The 20,599-nt window shown below is 43.7% G+C and overlaps 1 protein-coding gene across 6 annotated transcripts; it reads right to left on the reverse strand.

The window, feature by feature from the left end:
- Positions 1-256: 256 nt before the first annotated feature.
- sil1 (SIL1 nucleotide exchange factor) lies at positions 257-20,282 on the reverse strand. Of its 6 annotated transcripts, none has more exons than XM_078411248.1 (10): positions 20,107-20,282; positions 16,358-16,462; positions 14,794-14,932; positions 14,167-14,287; positions 12,734-12,830; positions 8,859-9,050; positions 8,270-8,391; positions 5,603-5,699; positions 1,672-1,836; positions 257-1,030 (listed from the first exon to the last, which is right to left on the reverse strand). In XM_078411248.1, exons 2-10 carry the CDS (start codon positions 16,442-16,444, stop codon positions 677-679), a joined length of 1,374 nt encoding a protein of 457 aa, XP_078267374.1. In that variant the 5' UTR covers positions 16,445-16,462; positions 20,107-20,282; the 3' UTR covers positions 257-676. The 6 variants fall into 6 exon arrangements, with proteins under 6 accessions (XP_078267374.1, XP_078267370.1, XP_078267372.1 ...); XM_078411244.1 differs by having other exon boundaries at positions 20,148-20,264; XM_078411246.1 differs by having other exon boundaries at positions 20,238-20,256.
- Between the last annotated feature and the right edge of the window lie 317 nt (positions 20,283-20,599).

Raw genomic sequence — 20,599 nt, forward strand, 5'->3', positions numbered from 1 at the left:
ATGAATAAGAGGGGATTAGAGGGTTATGGTCTGAGTGCAGGTAGATGAGACTAGGTCAGGGAGAATGGTCGGCGTGGACTGGTAGGGCCGGACAGGCCTGTTTCCATACTGTAGTTGTTATATGTTATATGTTATATGTTATTAACATTGCAGAATTTGCCCAAGTCTAAAATATTCTTAAACGCTATTTTCCGGAAACCGATCAGACATTAATACACAGTATTGAATTGAAATTAGACACCAGTCAGCATTTAAAACAGAACAAAAGTAACATTCAACTTCATTCAGTAACCTTTACCAACCAATATAGATAATGTGAACAGTACAGATCTGATGATAACCATAGCACTCAGATCTGGCAGACTACTTTTGCTGATTCTGTCATTATATTGAGTAGAGGGTCAAAAATCAGATTTTAAGTGAGGTATAAAACTTCACATCAATGGATTGTCAAATACTTAATTTACTCAACAATACCACATAAATTATACATTCATCTCTTAAAGTCAGGCACACAACAGATAACAAACCCAACTGTACAAAGGCACAGCAGTATTATCCCGACAGGTATCCAATATTCATTTTGGTCAATACTGCAGGGAGTAAATCTTTCAGAATATTGCCACAATAGCTTTTGGTTTTGAAAAGTTCAAGTTCGAAGCACCTCCAATACCAATCATCTCAGTTGCTCAATTATGCTATTGAGAGAGTTCAGAAGTCCCAGGAAATAACCATCCTGCTCCCCCTCTCTCAGTTCTTCAGCAGCCAGGTTCTCGTACTCAGATCGGAGCATAATTAGCGAAGCACTAAGCCCCTGCAAAGCCTGGTACTGGTTCCTGCAGGCAGCCATCATAAGACTCATGGTCTTGAACACCTTCTCTCTTGTGTCGTGTTCAGTAGATGTCAAGAGCCTTGGAAGCAGTACACACCAGCCCTGTTCCAGCATGGGTGGCAGCAAGTTCATCTCATCATACTGCCGGCTTTTCTCCTTGTGCATTGCACGGCTGTCTTTATTTTCTTGGTTGAGCTTCTGTGAGTGATCAAATAATACTCAATAAATAACACAATCGTCCAGTTGACATCCAAATCTCTGAATTTACTGCCTTATTTTTCAATCTCAAATTTCTGCTCTCTATATGAAAATACATGTAATACAGGAATCAAATGTGAGGTAGGGACTGCAGACGGGCTCAAACCTCCAGTATAAACAGCCACCCATGATGGACTGCTTTCACGTTAGAACCACCAGCTAAACATCTATCCAGCACTACAATCGCGTGCATCATTATCCACTTAACTTCAGCACAATCCATTCCACAGAGTTTCAAAAACATCTAAAATGAATTCAGCTGCAATTAATTAACTTCTCAATTCATAAAGGTGCAGAGGGGGACATGGAATTGTGCTGAGATATTTAACAACTGCCGCAGTCAGACGTTCAGTACCACCAATCATGCATTTCATGTGTGCTTTGGAAATTCTCCCAGGTACAGTCCAACTCCAGTGCCTGTTATCAGCACATGATTACTTTAGCTGTCAATATTTCTACTTATGATAGAATAACTTGTGGACAAAGTAAAGATATAAGTTGTATGACTGCAATGGTCACAAGGGTGGCATGGCAAAAGTGATCATTCACACCAAAGTCTTCATTTCGGACCGTTTCCTCACCTTCTCCAAGGCCATATCATAGAGCAGGGTTATCACTCGAACATGCATGGACTCAGTTCCCCTTGTTTGAAAAAGTTGCCGTAGAACTTGCAGGCCTCCAAGTTTCAGAAACTGCTGCTGTGCAAAGGGAAAGTGGCGCAATATTGATGACAATGCGAAAAGAGCCTGAAAAAGAGAGAATAAATGGAGATATTCCCAATAATGCATCGTTTAAAGATATTGTACCTCTCCCCATTTCGGCCTGGATATATTGCTCCATCAGGCGGCACGGTAGCGCAGCGGTGAGTTGCTGCTTTACAGCGAATGCAGCGCCGGAGACTCAGGTTCGATCCTGACTACGGGTGCTGCACTGTAAGGAGTTTGTACGTTCTCCCCGTGACCTGCGTGGGTTTTCTCCGAGATCTTCGGTTTCCTCCCACACTCCAAAGACGTACAGGTATGTAGGTTAATTGGCTGGGTAAATGTAAAAATTGTCCCTAGTGGGTGTAGGATAGTGTTAATGTACGGGGATCGCTGGGCGGCACGGACTTGGAGGGCCGAAAAGGCCTGTTTCCGGCTGTATATATATGATGATGATGATGACCACATAAATAGGAAACATCACAAACTGTAGTGAAGCTAAGGCTCGACTATAAAGTTTATTCCATTAAGGAGAAAAGTCCTACATGCTATTGAGTGGATGGGCAAAATTCATCACTGATTAAAGTTCTCTGTGGGTACGTACAATATCATAAACAACCAATTTAAAATATTTCCTGACGTATAAAAGCGACAAAAACCCGAAGGTGCCGTAAATCTGAGAATAACCCCAACATGCCTGTGAAAGGCAGGAAATTAACAATTAAAATCTCTTAAACCAGCTTAGAGATTTATAACATCCAAATAAGCAGATGGGCTGAAGCAATGGAGATATAAAAGATAATGGAATTTCAGCCTTCATTGTAAATAGGGATAGAAAACAAAAGTGGAAAATCCTATTTAAAAATCTTTGGTCAAGCTTAATATATATATATATATTCAATATGGTCACAATCTTTCAAATAATTTACCGGACATTGAAAGAGTTTAAGAACAATGTGAGACCTTATTGAAACATTCAAGATCATTAAAAAATGCTTGACTGGATAGATTGAGACTTTGAGTGGAAGAGTCAGACTAAAAAGTACAAAAATGTAAGTTAAAGGGGGAATAAATTCAAAATGAGGTGCACAAAATATTTTTTTTACAGAAGGTGGTGCATTTCTGGAATGATCTTTTCTGGAGTTGTAGAAGATAAATCATGGTAGATATTTAAATAGGAAGTAGACAAATAAAATGATTGGGGAACAGAGGACCGGGGTGGATACGCCAGAATTATTTCAAATTCATACAGAAACAGGCCTTTTGGCACACATGTCTATGCTGACCATGCAGGTACCTTTGTACATTGGACAAAGCTTACTATGCCTTGGTAATTCAAATGTATGTGCAGATGCTCAAATATTGAATACCTGCCTCCTCCATTTCAAGCAGTGTCAGATTGCAACCACCATCTGGTTGAAAAGAACTCTTCCTCAGATCCTCCTAAATGTGTTAGTCCTTACCTTAAACCCATGCCCTCAGGTCTTAGAAACCTTTGCCACAAGAAGAATTTTCTTCCCAGATATCTCAGCACATTGTGATCTCAGCAATCACAAAAAGCAATTCAATAATACATCTACTTCCATAGAATAAATGGGGAGATTCGGTAGTCGCGAAAAATTATGTCAAACCTTTACAGATATATAGTAGAAGGCGTACAAGCCTGGTTAGTATTAGTTGCATTACAGAGTTTGGTTTTGCACTATTATGGTGTGATTGCCTAGTAGTACTGATTATTGATTTATTAAATGATTGATTATTGTACATTTGTGTTAATGAGCCTGTAAAGCTACAGCAAGCCAGAATTTAGTTGTTCAGTTTCCTGTACACATGACAATTAAGCACTCTTGGCTCTCTCTCATGTTATATCTAATTTCTGCCTCAGCCTCCTCTGCTCCACGAAAGAGATACTCAGTCTATCCAGCTTCTCCTCATGATTGAATGCCCATTCCTGGGGAAATTCTGGTGAATCTCTATGTCTTTTCCAGTGCAATTGCATCTTTCCTATTTTGTGGCGATCAGAAATGCACACAATATTGTAAATGAAACTTAATGTTTCACAAAGTTTCCCAAAGACCTCCTTGCTCGTTTATTCTATGCCCAGCCTTAGAATGGCAAGAATCTCATGTGTCTTCTTCACCAGTCTATCGCAATGCAAGAGGCTGCAGAGAGTGATGGACGCAGCCCGGTTCATCACCACCATAGGGCTCCCCACATTGAAAGCATCTACATGACGCGCTGCTTCAGGGCAGTGGTATTTGTCATTAAAGATCCCCACCATCTAAGCCTGAATATAACACCCATATTTCCACATTCAGGACAACTACTTTCCTACAACCACAAAGTTCTCGAACTGACCTGCCCAACCTTAATCTTACCTCAACATCAGGAACCACTTGCATTATCATAGCCTTATTTTCTTCTCTCATTCCTTCTCTCCAGAGATGCTGCCTTTCCCGCAGAGTTACTTCAGCATTCTGTGTCTTATTTTCTAATTGTGTTTTGCACAAATTCTGGATTAGTTTGCACATTCTTCTGTTTTACTGTCTTGCAAAATTTGTATAATTTTCGTATAATTTTTGCATAATTTGTGTTGTTCGAGTCTGTGCCTGTGATGCTGCTGCAAGCAAGATCTTTATGCCTGGGCTTCACTGTACTTGTGCAGATGGGAATAAACTTGACTCCACTTGCTGCCACCTACTGGGATGTTTGAATTTGTACACAAAAGTCCATTTGTTCCTCAATCTTCCCAAGGGCCTGACAATTCATACCATAGGCGACTCCTGCATTACGCCATTCGAATAATGGAAATGCAACCGTGCAGAATTCACAAATTACTACACCAAAATCGGAGACGCAGAATAAAATACGCTCCTGGCATTTATTGAATTTCTTGATGCACTTCACACAATGGAAAATCGTCATACAGTCTGTTTTCTAGGAATGCAACCCCGCCTCTCGCTGCTAAGTAGGTGGTCGCTGTATACATCCTACCCTTAGACTCCCTAAAATGTACCGCCTTATATTCATCAGGATTAAATTCCACCTGCCATTGCTCTGTTCATCTTCAGTCAATCAATATCATTCTGAAGCTTGACTACTCTTTTTGCTATCGACAACACTAATATCCATGTGTTATATTCAAAGTTAGGTTGTTAACGTACGTAGCAAACAGCAAAGGAGCCCACACCAAACCCTGTGGTATATTGTTGGTCAAAGGGGCTTCTCATTACAATAGCAATCCATTACCCCACTACTGAGCACATTTTGGAAGACTTTTGCACTCAATAGTATTATCGGTATTTGTATGTAGGAATGTCAATGGCCTGGGCACAGCCTGTTTGTATAACATTACAATGACAGTCAAGAATTATATTTGTTTGGGGAATTATGGATGACTTCCAATATTATCTTTTCTGCCCTTCTCCTACTATAATGAAAATGTACAGACATGAAGGATGCTCAAATATACCTTTAACTATAAACAGTTTTACAAGTTAGATTTATTTGTGACCTTCACTGACATTTGTCATCGAATTAGTTGCCAAGATTAAGCAATTTTTCCATTACAACGGCTCACTATTTTGAAAATTAAATGAAAAATCTGAAATAAATGCAGAAAATGTAAGAAAAATTTAGAAGGTCAGGCAACTTGAATGAAAAGAGAAAGTTAAATGTTCAGGTTGAAAATGCTGCTTGACCAGCTGATTTTTCCCTAATATTTTATGATTTTGGTTCTATTTTGGCACTGACTGCCTCCAGAAATTTGCTTCTCCCTCTGACCCAGATTTGTTTTATTTTTCATCCGTACCTTTTTCTTTACAGCCACAGGATGATCAGTAGCCAACAACACTAATAATTTTTGCAAAGCTCCAGCTTCCATTGCTGCAATTTGAACTTGTGGATTTCTAGGGGACAAAATGAAAGAGTTTAAATTGCAGTGACATTTCAAACATTGCCACACTCCAAACAACTTTCTGGTGTTCTTTAATAGTAATCGCACCCTATGAACCAATCGCAGAGTTATGAAGTACATTAGTGGCAAACTGCTTCACATGGAAAAAAATTGAAATTAAATAATTCATAAGAAAACAAGGGAACATTTTAATTTACATGCAAAACACAAAGTGCTGGGGGAACTAGGCAGGTTAGGCAAAATCTATAGAAGGAAGTGGACAGATGACGTTACAGGTCATGAGCTTCCTTCAGTCTAATGGAGTGAAGGGGGATGGGACAAAAACTGACGTGATAGGTGGATACAGGCAAGAGGTGACTGGCCAATGGATGGAGATGGTAACAAAGGCTAGAAGTAAAATGAAGACCAAGAGTGTAGATAAGGAAGGATGGCGAGTTAAACATAAAACTGGAGGGAGGAATATGGGTATAAGGGGACAGGGAGGAGAGGAAAGAGGTGAGATAAATGGGAAGTGGGGGAAGGTAGGAAATGACCAGAGGGGAGGAAGGAATGGAATAAGGGGATAAAGATGTACACAGAGGTGGTGGAAATAGAAGTGGGGTCAGAAAGTTTACTTGAAATTGGAGAATTTTGTATTTTTATCGTTGGGTTGTAGGCTAACCAAGTGGAAGACGTGACGTTCTTCCATTTTGTGTGTCAGACCTCAATCAGTAGATGTGGCAGAAGACAGGAAGATTGGTACGGGAATGGGAAACGCAGTTAAAATGATTAGCAACTTAGTATTTCAGCAGACCTTGGCAGACAAAGAGCAAATTATCAGCGAAAGTCACCTCATCTATGCTTAGTCTCGCCGATGTAGAGATCACTGAATGTATAGATGAAGATAGACACAACATATTGGAGTAACTCATGAGTTTGGAGGATAAGTGAACAAATCTCATCTGGAAGGCCTCTATTTCATTTTATACTACTTTTCACACTTGTGTTTCCACAAAATGCTTTGCAATTATGCCTGAAGTGCAGTCACTTTTAAAACGTAGATAGTTAATTTACACACAGGGAGGTTCCACAAACAGGAAAAATAACAGCTGGAAAAATCTCTATTCACATTGTTAAAATAATGGCCAAGGCAATAACAGGAACTCATCTGTTCTTCTGCAAATGGTAACATGTAGTCTTTGTATTCCACTGTTTTAATATCCCATAAAAAAATTACACGATTATCAGTGCGGTAGTTTGTTTGTGCTGATCAAATGCCAGCTCCAATCAAGTTTAGTTTAAGGTTTTTTAAAGTTTAGAGATACAGCGCGGAAATAGGCCTCTCAGCCCACCGAGTCCGCACCGTCCAGTGATCCCCGCACATTAAAACTATCCTACACACACTAGGGGCAATTTTACATTTATACCAAGCCAATTAACCTATAGACCTGTACGTCTTTGGAGTGTGGGAAAAAACCAAAGATCGTGGGAGAAAACCCACGCAGGTCACGGGGAGAATGTACAAACTCCGTACAGACAGCACCCGTAGTCACATTGGAACCCGTGTCTCTGGTAGCAACTCTACCGCTGCACCACCGTGCTGTCCCTCAAGTCCTCAGAACTCTGGAGTGGTACTTGAACCCACAACATTGTAACTCAAAACGTTATGCTCCTGTAAATTCCCATTAAAAAAACAAACCCAGATGACTATTGAAACTAAGGCCAACCTAATTCGTATTAATACCCACATTGCCAGCATATCTCAATGACTCCTAGCATTGACAGTCAACTGGCGAGAGAACTGATCATAATATGGAGATCAAGACTCGAGCCATCCCGAGCAGATTTCTCCAAAGAGCACTTGTTCTCCTGCTGGAATTTATTGTCATGGCTGACAATGTACTGGCAATTTACCAATGATTTAAGTGTCCAAATTGTGTTTTTTATATGCCAATATGTGATGTGGAAGAGATGCTTAGTAGATTCTTTGTCATTGGCTTCCCTATGGATCCCATTAAAGTGCCGCATTTGAGCTGTTAAAGCAAACAATGTCTCACAAACTTATGGGTCGTGTTTAACATTGCAAGGACCCTTATAGATGAGGAGATGTGTGTTTTTCCAAGCCACTAAATCATGGTGGTCCAGGAAGAAAACAGTTGAAACTGTAGTTCACAAAGACTTAAGATCTTAGACATTTACATTCCATTTTCTATATATCGATCCAATTTGTGTATCTATTTCTGAAACCAATTCTAATTTGCCCCATTTCCATCACACATTTTTTTTTCCCACCATTGGTTCAGGAGATAGGGAATTGATTTCTTCATTTGCTAAAAGTCCCCAATGTTCCATCAGCTTTCAACAATTTGTAGCACAAAGATTAGCTGAAAATGGGAAATAAACCAATATGTCTAACCGTGTGCAGATGGCTTGCTGCTTGGTTGGTGGGGATAAACCATTATGCTGACGTCAGCAGCAAGCAATTTACAAGTCAGACATAACCCCTACATCCTCAGTTACATTCTTTGTGCGTTGTACCCAACACCCCTCTCCCAGCACAAGGAGAACTAAACAAGTTGTTACCCAGAAAGTGTGGATCCCAGGACAAAGGCAGCATGTTCCTGAATCAAAGGCTCACTGGCATTTAAGGCATTGATCACAAGTTGCATCCCTCCAGTGGACATCAAGTGCCTGGCATTGTCCACCTGGGAACAAGTGCAAGAAGAGTTATGAACAAATACAACGTGCTGGAGTAACTCAGCAGGTTAAACAGCACCTGTGGGGGAAATGGATAGGTGATGTTTCGAGTCGGGACGCTTCTTCAGACTGGTTGTACTAGGAGGGAGCAAGCTAGAGAAGAGAGGTGGGGGTGGGGGAGTACGTGACAAATCCTGGAAAATGGTAGATGAATAAAGGCGAGGGGGATTGATTGGCAGATGAGTAGAATAAGTGACATCGGCCAGAGATGAAAATGACAAAAGGGCATCCGATAAGGAGAGTAAAGGAGTGAATGAAAATCCAGAGAGAGGGGTGTAGGTAGAAGGGGACAGGGAAAGGAAGGGGGGTTTGGGGGAAAGATGGCGTGAGAAATGTGTGACCTTGTATCTTCATAATAGTGATTAGGCCTCATCACCAATTGCCAGCTCACACGCAAAAGAAACATTGTCGGTACCTGATGGACATAATATTCCAGGTCGTAAAGTGCTCCAATCTTCATCTCCAGTGTTGCACTGGTACTGTTGAATTTGCCAACAAGTTTATCAATTATTTCCATGTCAGTCTCTATCTTTATGTTCATTGCTTCCAAATCTTTCTTCAGCTCATTTATTGGACGGAAGCCCTTCCTCACCTTCTCCTGGTGGCCCTGAATGAAAATAAACAAAAAAGGCAAAGGTTGATAATTTTGGCATTCGAACCTCTGCAATTCCCTCTCTAAACCTCTTATCACTAAGCATTCTCAAGGTCATTGTTGACTTGGTCCGAAATTGCTCCTGTGATGTACTTGGGACTTTCTATATTGTTAGGCTTGCTATATTATTATTATAAATATAAAGATGAGTTGTGATTGTGGATGATCAGCCATGATCACAGTGAATGGTGGTGCCAGTTCGAAGGGCTGAATGGCCTACTCCTACACCTATTGTCTATAGTTGGGCCAGAGGGCCAATTTCTGTGCTCTGACTCTATAATTAAATGTAGAATTCTAATTTCTATACCACAAGTTCTCGGTGTAGAAGGGACTTTGATCCATTACATTATTTCCACCTCAAGTTCCTTTGTAGACACATGCAACATAATCCTTCATACTCTCATTTTTCAGGTAAAGTTCTGTTTAACCCAAATTCTATTAAGCAGGTGGGGACACTTCAAACAAGGTTTAACAGATCTTTTGGAATCAACATTGACAATAAAGCTAAATTTTAGATTTGAGATACAGTATGGAAAAAAAGCCCTTCGGCCCTCCAAGTCCATGCTGATCACCTCTACACTAGTTTGGTGTTATCCCACTTTTGCACCCTACACAAGACAGGTATCAGGGGAAAATTACAGAAGTTAATCAACCTACAAACCTGTTGTCCTTGGAATAATCTCTGGAAATGAGGTCAGTCAAGACGATTCAGTACAACATCAAGACTAATCCTTGAATTATTCTGTGCGTTCCAAGGTTTCTATCTCCTATTATATTTTATTTTCTTTTGTGATGGGGAGAAGGTGCAGTGCAAATCCCCCCCAAAAAAAACTGGAAATGATTCTCTGGTACAATTGCACCAGAAGATGGAGCAAATCACAAAACAGATTTTTATTTAACTTTAACCAGCTGGTTCATATGAAGTTTAAAATAAAAGTAATTTCATTCCCTTGGAAATAATTTGACTCTCAGCCCAAGAATTAGATATGATAATTGCATTCTTGGTTGGATGATGCTGTTATTGTGAATAAGCACCCTGTTGGGTAACCATGCTTAGCAGCAAATCACAGACAGCACTGGGCATACATTTTCATTTTGAAATATCAGTGATTATGGACCAAAGCGAAATATGAGACATGCTGGAGATAAGCAACATAAAAGCAAGAAAAGCTCCCATTGGATGAAAGGTTGAACATTAATACCTTTTCTCTTCTCAGGAGGAGGAGGGAACAAGAAAAACATGTATTTATATAAAAGAAAGACACAAAGTGTCTCAGCAGGTCAAGCAGCATCTCTGGAGAAAAAGGATGGGGTCGGGACCATTTTAGGTCGGTACCCTTCTTCTCAGATTTTAGTCTGAAGAAGGGTCCCGACCCAAATGTCACCCATGCTTTCTCTCCAGAGATGCTGCTTGACCTGCTGAGTTACTCCCGCACTGAGTATATCTTTGGTATAAACCAGCATCTGCAGTTCCTCATTTCCACATGTATTTATATAACTTCTTACACAGCCACAGCATATCTCAATCCTTTGGAGCCAGTAAACAATTTTTGAAGCGAATTCACTTTCAATAGTATGATGTTTGCATTGAAAGTGAATTCACTTCAAAAATCAATAGTGTGATGTTTTTTTACCTGTAGTACTAGATGTGCATTTCATGGTAAAATATTATTGGAGATAGCTATTTAAAATCTGTGTACTTTGAGAGTTCCGGGCAACGTTAGAAATCTTAAATATAAGCAAATAACTGCAGATGCTGGTACAAATCGAAGGTATTTATTCACAAAATGCTGGAGTAACTCAGCAGGTCAGGCAGCATCTCGGGAGAGAAGGAATGGGTGACGTTTCGGGTCGAGACCCTTCTTCAGACTGATGTCAGGGGGGTGGGACAAAGGAAGGATATAGGTGGAGGCAGAGATAGAGGGAGATCTGGGAAGGAGGAGGGGAAGAGAGGGACAGAGGAACTATCTAAAGTTGGAGAAGTCGATGTTCATACCACTGGGCTGCAAACTGCCCAGGCGAAATATGAGGTGCTGTTCCTCCAATTTCCGGTGGGCCTCACTATGGCACTGGAGGAGGCCCATGACAGAAAGGTCAGACTGGGAATGGGAGGGGGAGTTGAAGTGCTCAGCCATCGGGAGATCGGTTTGGTCAATGCGGACCGAGCGCAGGTGTTCAGCGAAGCGATCGCCGAGCCTGCGCTTGGTTTCGCCGATGTAAATAAGTTGACATCTAGAGCAGCGGATGCAATAGATGAGGCTGGAGGAGGTGCAGGTGAACCTTTGTCTCACCTGGAAAGACTGTTTGGAACCTTGGATGGAGTTGAGGGGGGAGGTAAAGGGACAGGTGTTGCATCTCGTGCGGTTGCAGGGGAAAGTGGCCGGGGTTGAGGTGGTTTGGGTAGGAAGGGACGAGTGGACCAGGGAGTTACGGAGCCCTAGTGTGAAACACCTCATCCCGGGCGCAGATGCGGCGTATACGGAGGAATTGGGAGTAGGGGATAGACTTTTTGCAGGAGACAGGGTGGGAAGAAGTGTAGTCCAGGTAGCTGTGCGAGTCAGTGGGTTTATAGTAAATGTCCGTCACTAGTATGTCTCCTGTGATGGAGATGGTGAGGTCCAGAAACGGGAGGGAGATGTCGGAGATAGTCCAGGTATATTTAAGGGCAGGATGGAAATTGAAGGTGAAGTGTATGAAGTCAGTGAGTTCTGCATGGGTACAAGAGGTAGCACCAATGCAGTCGTCGATGTAGCGGAGGTAGAGTTCGGGGATGGGGCCGGTGTTCGCCCGGAACAGGGATTGTTCGACGTACCCGACAAAGAGGCAGGCGTAGCTAGGGTCCATGCGAGTGCCCATAGCTACGCCTCTGGTTTGCAGGAAGTGGGAGGAGTCAAAGGAGAAGTTGTTGAGGGTAAGAACCAGCTCTGCTAGGCGGAGGAGAGTGTTGGTCGATGGGGATTGGCTGGTTCTACGGTCGAGGAAGAAACGGAGGGCTTTGAGACCATCCTTGTGGGGGATGGAAGTGTAGAGTGACTGGACATCCATGGTAAAGATGAGGGAGTGGGGGCCTGGGAACCGGAAGTTATCGAGGAGATGGAGAGCATGTGAGGTGTCTTGGACGTAGGTGGGGAGGGATTTAAGCAGGGGGGATGGGATGGAGTCGAGGTAGATGGAAATAGGTTCGGTGGGACATGAGCAGGCAGAGACAATGGGTCTGCCGGGACAGTTCTGTTTATGGATTTTGGGTAGGAGGTAGAATCGGGCCGTGCGGGGCTGGGGAACTATGAGTTTGGAGACATTGGAGGGTAGATCGCCGGAAATGGTGAGGTCCGTGATGGTGCTGATGATAAAGGTCTGGTGTTCGTCGGTGAGGTCATGGTCCAGGGATAGGTAGGAAGAGGTGTCTGAGAGTTGTCGTCTGGCCTCGGTCCGGTAGAGGTCAGCACGCCAGACTACCACAGCACCTCCATTGTCAGCGGGTTTGATGATTAAGTCCGGGTTGTTGCGGAGTGAGTGGATTCGTGTAGCGTGCAGAATTATACAGCAGTTCCATTATCAGGCAAATCATTTCTTAAGAACTTCTGCAAACAGGAGGCATTTTTCAACATTCAAAGTGATTCCTTTATAAACAACATTACCTCCATCTCTATGTTGCCGTCTTGTTTAATAAATTTCAAGGACGTTTTCAGTTCCTCAGCTGTGAAAGATTTGGAGTTTGTATTTACCATTCCCTGCCTAAAAGGGAAGAAGCAAATCAATGATCAGGACTCCTAATCATGTCTTCTTATATATTGAGAAATGTAACACTGAATTCCTGTAGTCAGGGTGTGAATTTGGAGCCGATTTCACAAAATGTCATCAGCCTCATTCACCACTTTGTCCCCTCCCCTCCTCCCCCCCAATCATCCTACCAAAAAATAACTAGATTGTGGATCGGAGAATAAGCAAATAAATAATACATTACGTATACACACATACCAAAGATCCACAAATCTTTCAGCACAAGATCTTTCTGTCAGTGTAACCAACCCAATAAAACCTGGTACCCAACCCAAGCTTGATGGGACCCAAATATATATTGAGTTGGGTCAAAGACTAGAAAAGTTGTGTCCTCAGCCTTGACGTAGGTCAGAATGCCCATTCATCAACAAATAAAGTTACCACTTTGTTCAGTTTAATAATGAGGAATGTCCATCAAGTGTACATGAATGGCAAAGTATATTGACAAAGGCAAATGACAAAGTATATTGACACTGCACCAGAAAGAGACCGACATGCATGGATAGCAAGTGGGATTACAAGTGCAACAACAAATGTTGACACCAAAAAGAGAAGTTACTCACTTTGTACAAATTGTAAACGTATATACAAAACAGGTGTGTTACAGGATCCATAGCTAAAATTCTCCCACTGTCTGGTAAAAAATTATAACGACAAAGGTCTTCCAATCATCCCTTTTTATTGCCCTAGAGTTGGGGGTTAGGTCTCAATCACAAGATGTCCAATGCATGGGGCAACTGACTCCAAGTACTTGCCAAAGGAGGGTGACAGAGACCCAACCTTCATCTCCAGGACAATGAAAGGAAGGATCAGCTTAGTGGTCACCCTGAGAATTCTTCACTGACAGTTCCTCCACATTTTTTAAATATACATGCACACCTCCCTCCAGAAGCTCCTGCAGTGCCTCACCTCCTCACCACTTTGCCCCCTTCCCCACATCCCACTAGCCCCCATTCAGCAGCCAGTGCCTGGCAGGGAACAATTGCATGTAAATCAAATGTACATCCAAGGAACTGCAGAGGCCAATTTAAAAAAAAAGACAAATTGTTGGAGTAACTCAACAGGTCAAGCAACATCTTTGGAGAACATGGATACGTGATGTTTTCGGTCGGGATTCTTCTAACCCTTCACATACAAGAAGGGTCCTGACCCAAAACACCATTTATCCCTGTTCTACTGAGATGCTGCCCGACCCACAATGTTACACCAGCAGTGTTTTTTTTTGCATGAAAGTCAATTCAGGATCAGGCTTCAATTTTATACTGCAACAGATATTTAACACTCAGGATACCTTGTTCCCTGTTTCCAGTGCTTCAGTGCACTATTTCCACTTTCATCGTCCGTGATTTTTGCTTCATTTATTCCAGTCTCCAAATTTAACCGAACATGTAGCTCTGCCGGAATTGCTTGACCTGCACAAATAGAAAAACAGTAAAACCATTTGCCAAAGTATTGGGAAAGTTGACAGATTAGAGTGGACAGGATTTACTTGCTGAATGAGTGGCATTTCCTTGCCTTGATGAAAGAGGTACAGCAAGTAAGGGCAAAAAGGATATAGCTTAGAAACAGGCTCTTTGGTCCACCGAGACCATGCTGACCATCGACCACCTGGTCACTACTTTTATGTTATCTCATTTCTCACATTCACTCCCCGCACAACATAGGCAATTTACAGAGGCTAATTAACCTCTGAATCCACACGTCTTTGGGATGGGGAGAAAACCAGAGTACCCAGCGGAAACCCACACGGTCACAAGAAGAATGTGTGAACTCCACGCAGACAGCAACCGAGGTCATGCTCCACCTGCTGCATCACTGTAGCGATGTGCAGAATTTAAGATAACAAGTTATGATAGCAACCAATATTGCTCCTCCTGATACATCACAGTCTCACTCAGATACGCAAGGACGGTGTTACCTGGTTTAACTATTTGCCATTCATTAGTTGGATAAAAGACCTCCATGTCTTCAGGGTCCAAGTCATCCTCCACTGTTGCTTCCTCTACTTTTCCAACATTTTCTTCTGTCCGTTCCACAACAGTAAGAGCAGACGTATTCTAGAGACAAGGACAGAATGCATTAGATTTTTTTAATTTTCAATCGTTCAAGAGTTTGATAATACTTGCTGAATAGTGTCAAGATAGCTTAACTAAACTAGGCTGAGCAACTTTCACTGGATTTCAATATACAGAGAGCCATTTCTCAGTCACATGCTTGCCTTCAATTGCTAAGTGTTCTTGCGGAATGGACATCACTCAACTTGTTACATTTGCAGGTTTGCCTTGCATTCTGACCCTGATACACCTTCAGGTTTTCATCTCAATTCAGCAGCTCTTTATAAAATTGTAGCACAGAACAAAAGACAATCAGCTCCCTGAAGGACCCAGGTTCAATCCTGACTACGGGTGCTGTCTTTGCAGAGTTTGTACTTTCTCCCTGTGACTGCATAGGTTTTCTCTGGGTGTCAAGTCAAGTCAAATTTATTTGTCACATACACATACACGATGTGCAGTGAAATGAAAGTGGCAATGCCTGCGGGTTGTGCACAAAAAAGAATTAGTTACAGCATATAAATAAAGTTAATAAGTTACTATTAGTGTCGACAAAAATTTAGTCTGGGGTTATAAAAGTTGACAGTCCTGATGGCCTGTGGGAAGAAACTCCGTCTCATCCTCTCCGTTTTCGCAGCGTGACAGCGGAGGCATTTGCCTGACCGTAGCATCTGGAACAGTCCGTTACTGGGGTGGCAGGGGTCCCTCATGATCTTGCTTGCTCTGGATCTGCACCTCCTGATGTATAGGTCCTGCAGGGGGATGAGTGTAGTTCCCATGGTGCCTTCTGCCGAACGCACTACTCTCTGCAGGGCCATCCTGTCCTGGGCAGAGCTGTTCCCAAACCAGACTGTAATGTTGCCGGACAGGATGCTCTCTACAGCCCCAGAGTAGAAGCAATGAAGGATCCTCAGAGACACTCTGAATTTCCTCAGTTGTCTAAGGTGGTAAAGGCGCTGCTTAGCCTTACCCACCAGTGCGGCAATGTGCGTTGCCCACGTCAGATCCTCTGTGATGCGGACTCCCAAGTATTTAAAACTGCTCTGGTTTCCTCCCACATTCCAAAGACGTGCAGATTTGTAGGTTAATTGGCTTCTGTAAATTGTCCCTAGCGTGTGGGATGTGAAAGTGGGATAACATAGAGCTAGTGTGTGGGTGATCGATGGTCGGCTGGACTCGGCGAGTCGAAGGGCCTGTTTCCACATTCTATCTCAAGATCCAGCAGTATAAGAGCAACTTCTTTGTAGAAAGCAAATTATACAGACGTGGGAAAGTAAATTTAGGAATACGACAGTGACCTACTAATGAACGTACTGACTCTCCTTGGATATTCAAATAAACTGGAATAAAATTGAAGGTTGAAAGTCACTGCTTCAGAAATTTATAGAAGTACATTACCAAAATGTACTATCCCCTTCTGCAACAACTCACCGGTGGTTGGCTGTCCTCACTCCAACTGGACGTGAGACACTGTACAGAAATCAGCATCAACACCAGGTTGAAAGGCAAAGGTTCCATTGTCAGAACTTCCACAATCTAAGATGCAAAGAGTGCAGCGTTGTGAATGTGTACAAATACAGAACTCCAAAAACTGTTATCAAAACCTGTACTCTACATCCATACAATTTTCATCAGCTGCCACATTAATCTTACAAGATTTTTTTGCATTCAGCTTGGCAAAACTGGTATCTGTGTTCATCCGTTGATGCCCCAGGAATTTGGTGACATACCCAAGTGACCCACTACGCCAAATTACAGGACCACCATAAAATTGTGGGCTCCAAAGGCACACACGTAGCAGACAAGGCAAAGATTGCAGTGAACATTACATTGACTACATAGAAACATAGAAAAATAGGTGCAGGAGTAGGCCATTCGTCCCTTCGAGCTGATCATTTATAATCAGTACCCCGTTCCTTCTTTTTCCCCATATCCCTTGATTATTTTAGTCCCAAGAGCAAAATCTAACTCTCTTGAAAACATCCAGTCAATTGGCCTCTACTGCCTTCTGTGGCAAAGAATTCCACAGATTCACAACTCTCTGGGTGAAAAAAAATGTCCCCATCTCAGTCCTAAATGGCCTACCTCTTATTCTTAAACAGTGACCCCTGGTTCTGGACTCCCCCAACATCAGGAACATTTTTCCTGCATCTGGCCTGTCCAATCCTTTCAGAATTTTATATGTTTCAATAAGATCCCCTCTCATCCAGTGAATGAGAGGGGGATCGAACTTCCAGTGAATACAAGCCCAGTCGACCCATTTTTTCATATGTCAGCCCGCCACCCCGAGAATTAACCTGGTGAACTTACACTGCACGTCCTCAATAGCAATAATGTCCTTCCTCAAATCAGGAGACCAAAATTGCACACAATACTCCAGGTGCGTTCTCACCAAGGCCTTGTACAACTGCAGGAGGACCTCCCCAACTACAGTAGGACTTCCTGGATAGGACTTTCTAATCTAACATTGTATGGCCATATTTACCGATTGCATTTTTTATTTTTAAATTAATTCCTCAGACGTTCTGGCTTTTGGTCTACCGCTCTAGTGACCACTTTTCTTCTGAACTCTTTGTATTTTATAGTAACCTTATAATCAATGGTCTTAGCAGAGGGCCAGTCGTTATGTGAAAAGCAAAAGTAATTATTAGCCAAATATTCACTTTAATAATTCAAACAGAGAATGCATCACTGGAAAGGCCAGCATTTATGGCTCATCAGTTTCCGTATTGAGATAATAACAGAATGCTTTGTGTCTATGCAGTGTGTTGATCTAACTTATCTATTTAATATTACAATTAAAATACTATTTGGGAAATCTTGGAATTAGCAATCTATTGAAAGGCACTGCGATTTGCAACCAGACAACTGGAGACTAATTTATAAATGTTCATAGACACATAGAAAATAGATGAACGAAGAGGCCTCACAGTCCTTCAAGCCATCCATCGTGACCATGGCCGATCATCTACAATCAGTAAACAGTGCCTGCCTTCTCCCCATATCCCTTGATTCCACTAGCCCCCAGAGCTCCATCCAACTCTATCCTAAATTCATCCAGCGAATTGGGCTCCACTGCCTTCTGTGGCAGAGAATTCCACACTCAACTCTCTGGGTGAAAAAGTTCTTCCTCACCTCAGTTTCAAATGGCCTCCCCTTTATTCTTAGACTGTGGCCCCTGGTTCTGGACTCCACCAATATTGGGAACATTTTTCCTGCATCTAGCTTGTACAGTTCCTTTCATAATTTTTTTATTTGCAAAAGTTTTGATTTCAATATACAGAAACATCGCAATAATGTAGAGTAGAGTGAGCAGTAACAGAAATTTCCCAATCTAATATATGCTCCATCAAAATATTATGCCACTCTTCAGCAGCTTAATATCTGCTACTAGAATAATATGCTGAAGGAGAGCTGCAATCTGCTGCCTTGCCCTCTTAATTATACAACGATGATTCATTGGCAGTGTTCAAAGTTGTTTTTTCTAGTGGGACAGTCAATATTTATCCCTCAAAGATCAAAATGTTATCTAATTACAGTATTACTTATGGGATCTTCTTATGCCCAATTTGGTCACCCTGGCAAGTTATTGCACTTCAGTGTTTGACAAGAAAGCACTGGGATGTGTAGAAAAAATAACTGCAGATGCTGGTTTAAATCAAAGGTAGACACAAAATGCTGGAGTAACTCAGTGGGTCAGGCAGCATCTCTGGAGAGAAGGAATGGGTGACGTTTTGGGTCGAGACTCTTCTTCAGTCAAGCACTGGGATGTTCTGGAATGAAAACGCCACTCAAGTGGGCTCACAACAGCAATTACCAGACACTATGACCAAGGCCATGCATGCCTCACTGCAAAACCTAAACGCTGTACAATTAATAATACACTTTCCTTGAAAAATGGCAGTTCTACATTGCCATGTCCAGGCCAGTTTATTAGCCCATCGTCATCTGTTTAAAAAAGACCAGATCGCAGCTCTGCTACTCTCACTTGTTTACTTTTTGAACATCACCCAAAATAAATAATTTAACACTTTAAATTAGAAATTTAAACTTAATTTTACAAAAGTAACCAATACATTTTAACCTGGTTAGATCAGAAACTTTGACAAGACTGGGACATCACATGCATTCACAGCTCCAGACCACCAGTCCCTCCAGTGACAACCCCGACCACTCCAGTCCAAGTTACCTGTACCTCTCCAAATACAGGCAACCTCTGCCACTGCACCCACTCCAGTCCAAGCTACCTGTACCTCTCCAAATACAGGCAACCTCTGCCACTGCACCCACTCCAGTCCAAGCTACCTCTCCATGCACAGACAGGCACCCTCTGCCATTGCACCCACTCCAGTCCAGGCTACCTCTCCATGCACAGACAGGCACCCTCTGCCACTGCACCCACTCCAGTCCAAGTTACCTGTACCTCTCCAAATACAGGCAACCTCTACCACTGCACCCACTCCAGTCCAAGCTACCACTCCAAGTACAGGCACCTTCTACCACTGCACCCACTCCAGTCCAAGCTACCTGTACCTCTCCAAGTACAGGCACCTTCTACCACTGCACCCACTCCAGTCCAAGCTACCTGTACCTCTCCAAGTACAGGCACCTTCTACCACTGCACCCACTCCAGTCCAAGCTACCTGTACCTCTCCAAGTACAGGCACCTTCTACCACTGCACCCACTCCAGTCCAAGCTACCTGTACCTCTCCAAGTACAGGCACCCTCTACCACTGCACCCACTCCAGTCCAAGCTACCTGTACCTCTCCAAGTACAGGCACCTTCTACCACTGCACCCACTCCAGTCCAAGCTACCTGTACCTCTCCAAGTACAGGCACCCTCTACCACTGCACCCACTCCAGTCCAAGCTACCCCTCTCACTCAGCGCCCCGGATGCCCACACTCCCGGACTCACATCTAATTCTCTTATTGAGGCTGCCCCCCGGTACAGGGAACACCGTCTGTCTCTCCGTGGACTCGCCCCGCCGGCCGCCCGCTCGCTCGCTGGTCCCGGTGCTAGGACTGGTATAGGCGCTGGACTGGTTCTGGTTCTGGTTCTGGTCCCGGCCGCGGTGTTGGGATAAGGCGCTGTGCTGTAGTGCGCTGTGCTGTGCTGTGCTGTGCTGGTCGCGGCCCCGGCCGCTCAGCTGGGACTAGTGTCGGCGCTGTACCTGTACCTGTACCTGTACCTGTACCGGTCGCTGAGCTGTTCCTGTACCTGTCGCGGCCGCTGACTTGTCGGCCGCTGCTGTCACCACGTCACCTCGTTCCCCTGCCCCACTGAACCAATGACGGGCCTCCCTCACACCTGATGCAACAATGCGAAGCGGCCATGCCGCCGTGAAAGGCCCACCGCAGCCCCGCCCCCACATCGCGGCCCCGCCCCTACATCGCGGCCCCGCCCCCACATCGCGGCCCCGCCCCCCACACCGCGGCCCCGCCCCCCACAGCGGCCCCGCCCCCCACAGCGGCCCCGCCCCTACATCGCGGCCCCGCCCCCACATCGCGGCCCCGCCCCCATACCGCGGCCCCGCCCCCACATCGCGGCCCTGCCCCCCACAGCGGCCCCGCCCCCACAGCGGCCCCGCCCCCACAGCGGCCCCGCCCCCATACCGCGGCCCCACCCCCCACACCGCGGCCCCGCCCACACTGCTGCAAACACTCAGCTCA

The sequence above is a fragment of the Rhinoraja longicauda genome, chromosome 14, assembly GCF_053455715.1.
Source record: "Rhinoraja longicauda isolate Sanriku21f chromosome 14, sRhiLon1.1, whole genome shotgun sequence".
NCBI classification, from domain to species: Eukaryota; Metazoa; Chordata; class Chondrichthyes; order Rajiformes; family Arhynchobatidae; genus Rhinoraja; species Rhinoraja longicauda.

What these genes read in the sequence shown, in the direction of transcription:
- sil1 (XM_078411248.1), bottom strand. Translation starts at nt 16,444, where the DNA reads ATGGAACCTTTGCCTTTCAACCTGGTGTTGATGCTGATTTCTGTACAG. An exon ending in CACTGGAAACAGGGAACAAG is followed by an intron (nt 12,831 to 14,166) that starts GTATCCTGAGTG and finishes CTTCCCTTTTAG; the next exon opens with GCAGGGAATGGTAAATACAA. An exon ending in ACGGCAACATAGAGATGGAG is followed by an intron (nt 9,051 to 12,733) that starts GTAATGTTGTTT and finishes ATTTTCATTCAG; the next exon opens with GGCCACCAGGAGAAGGTGAG.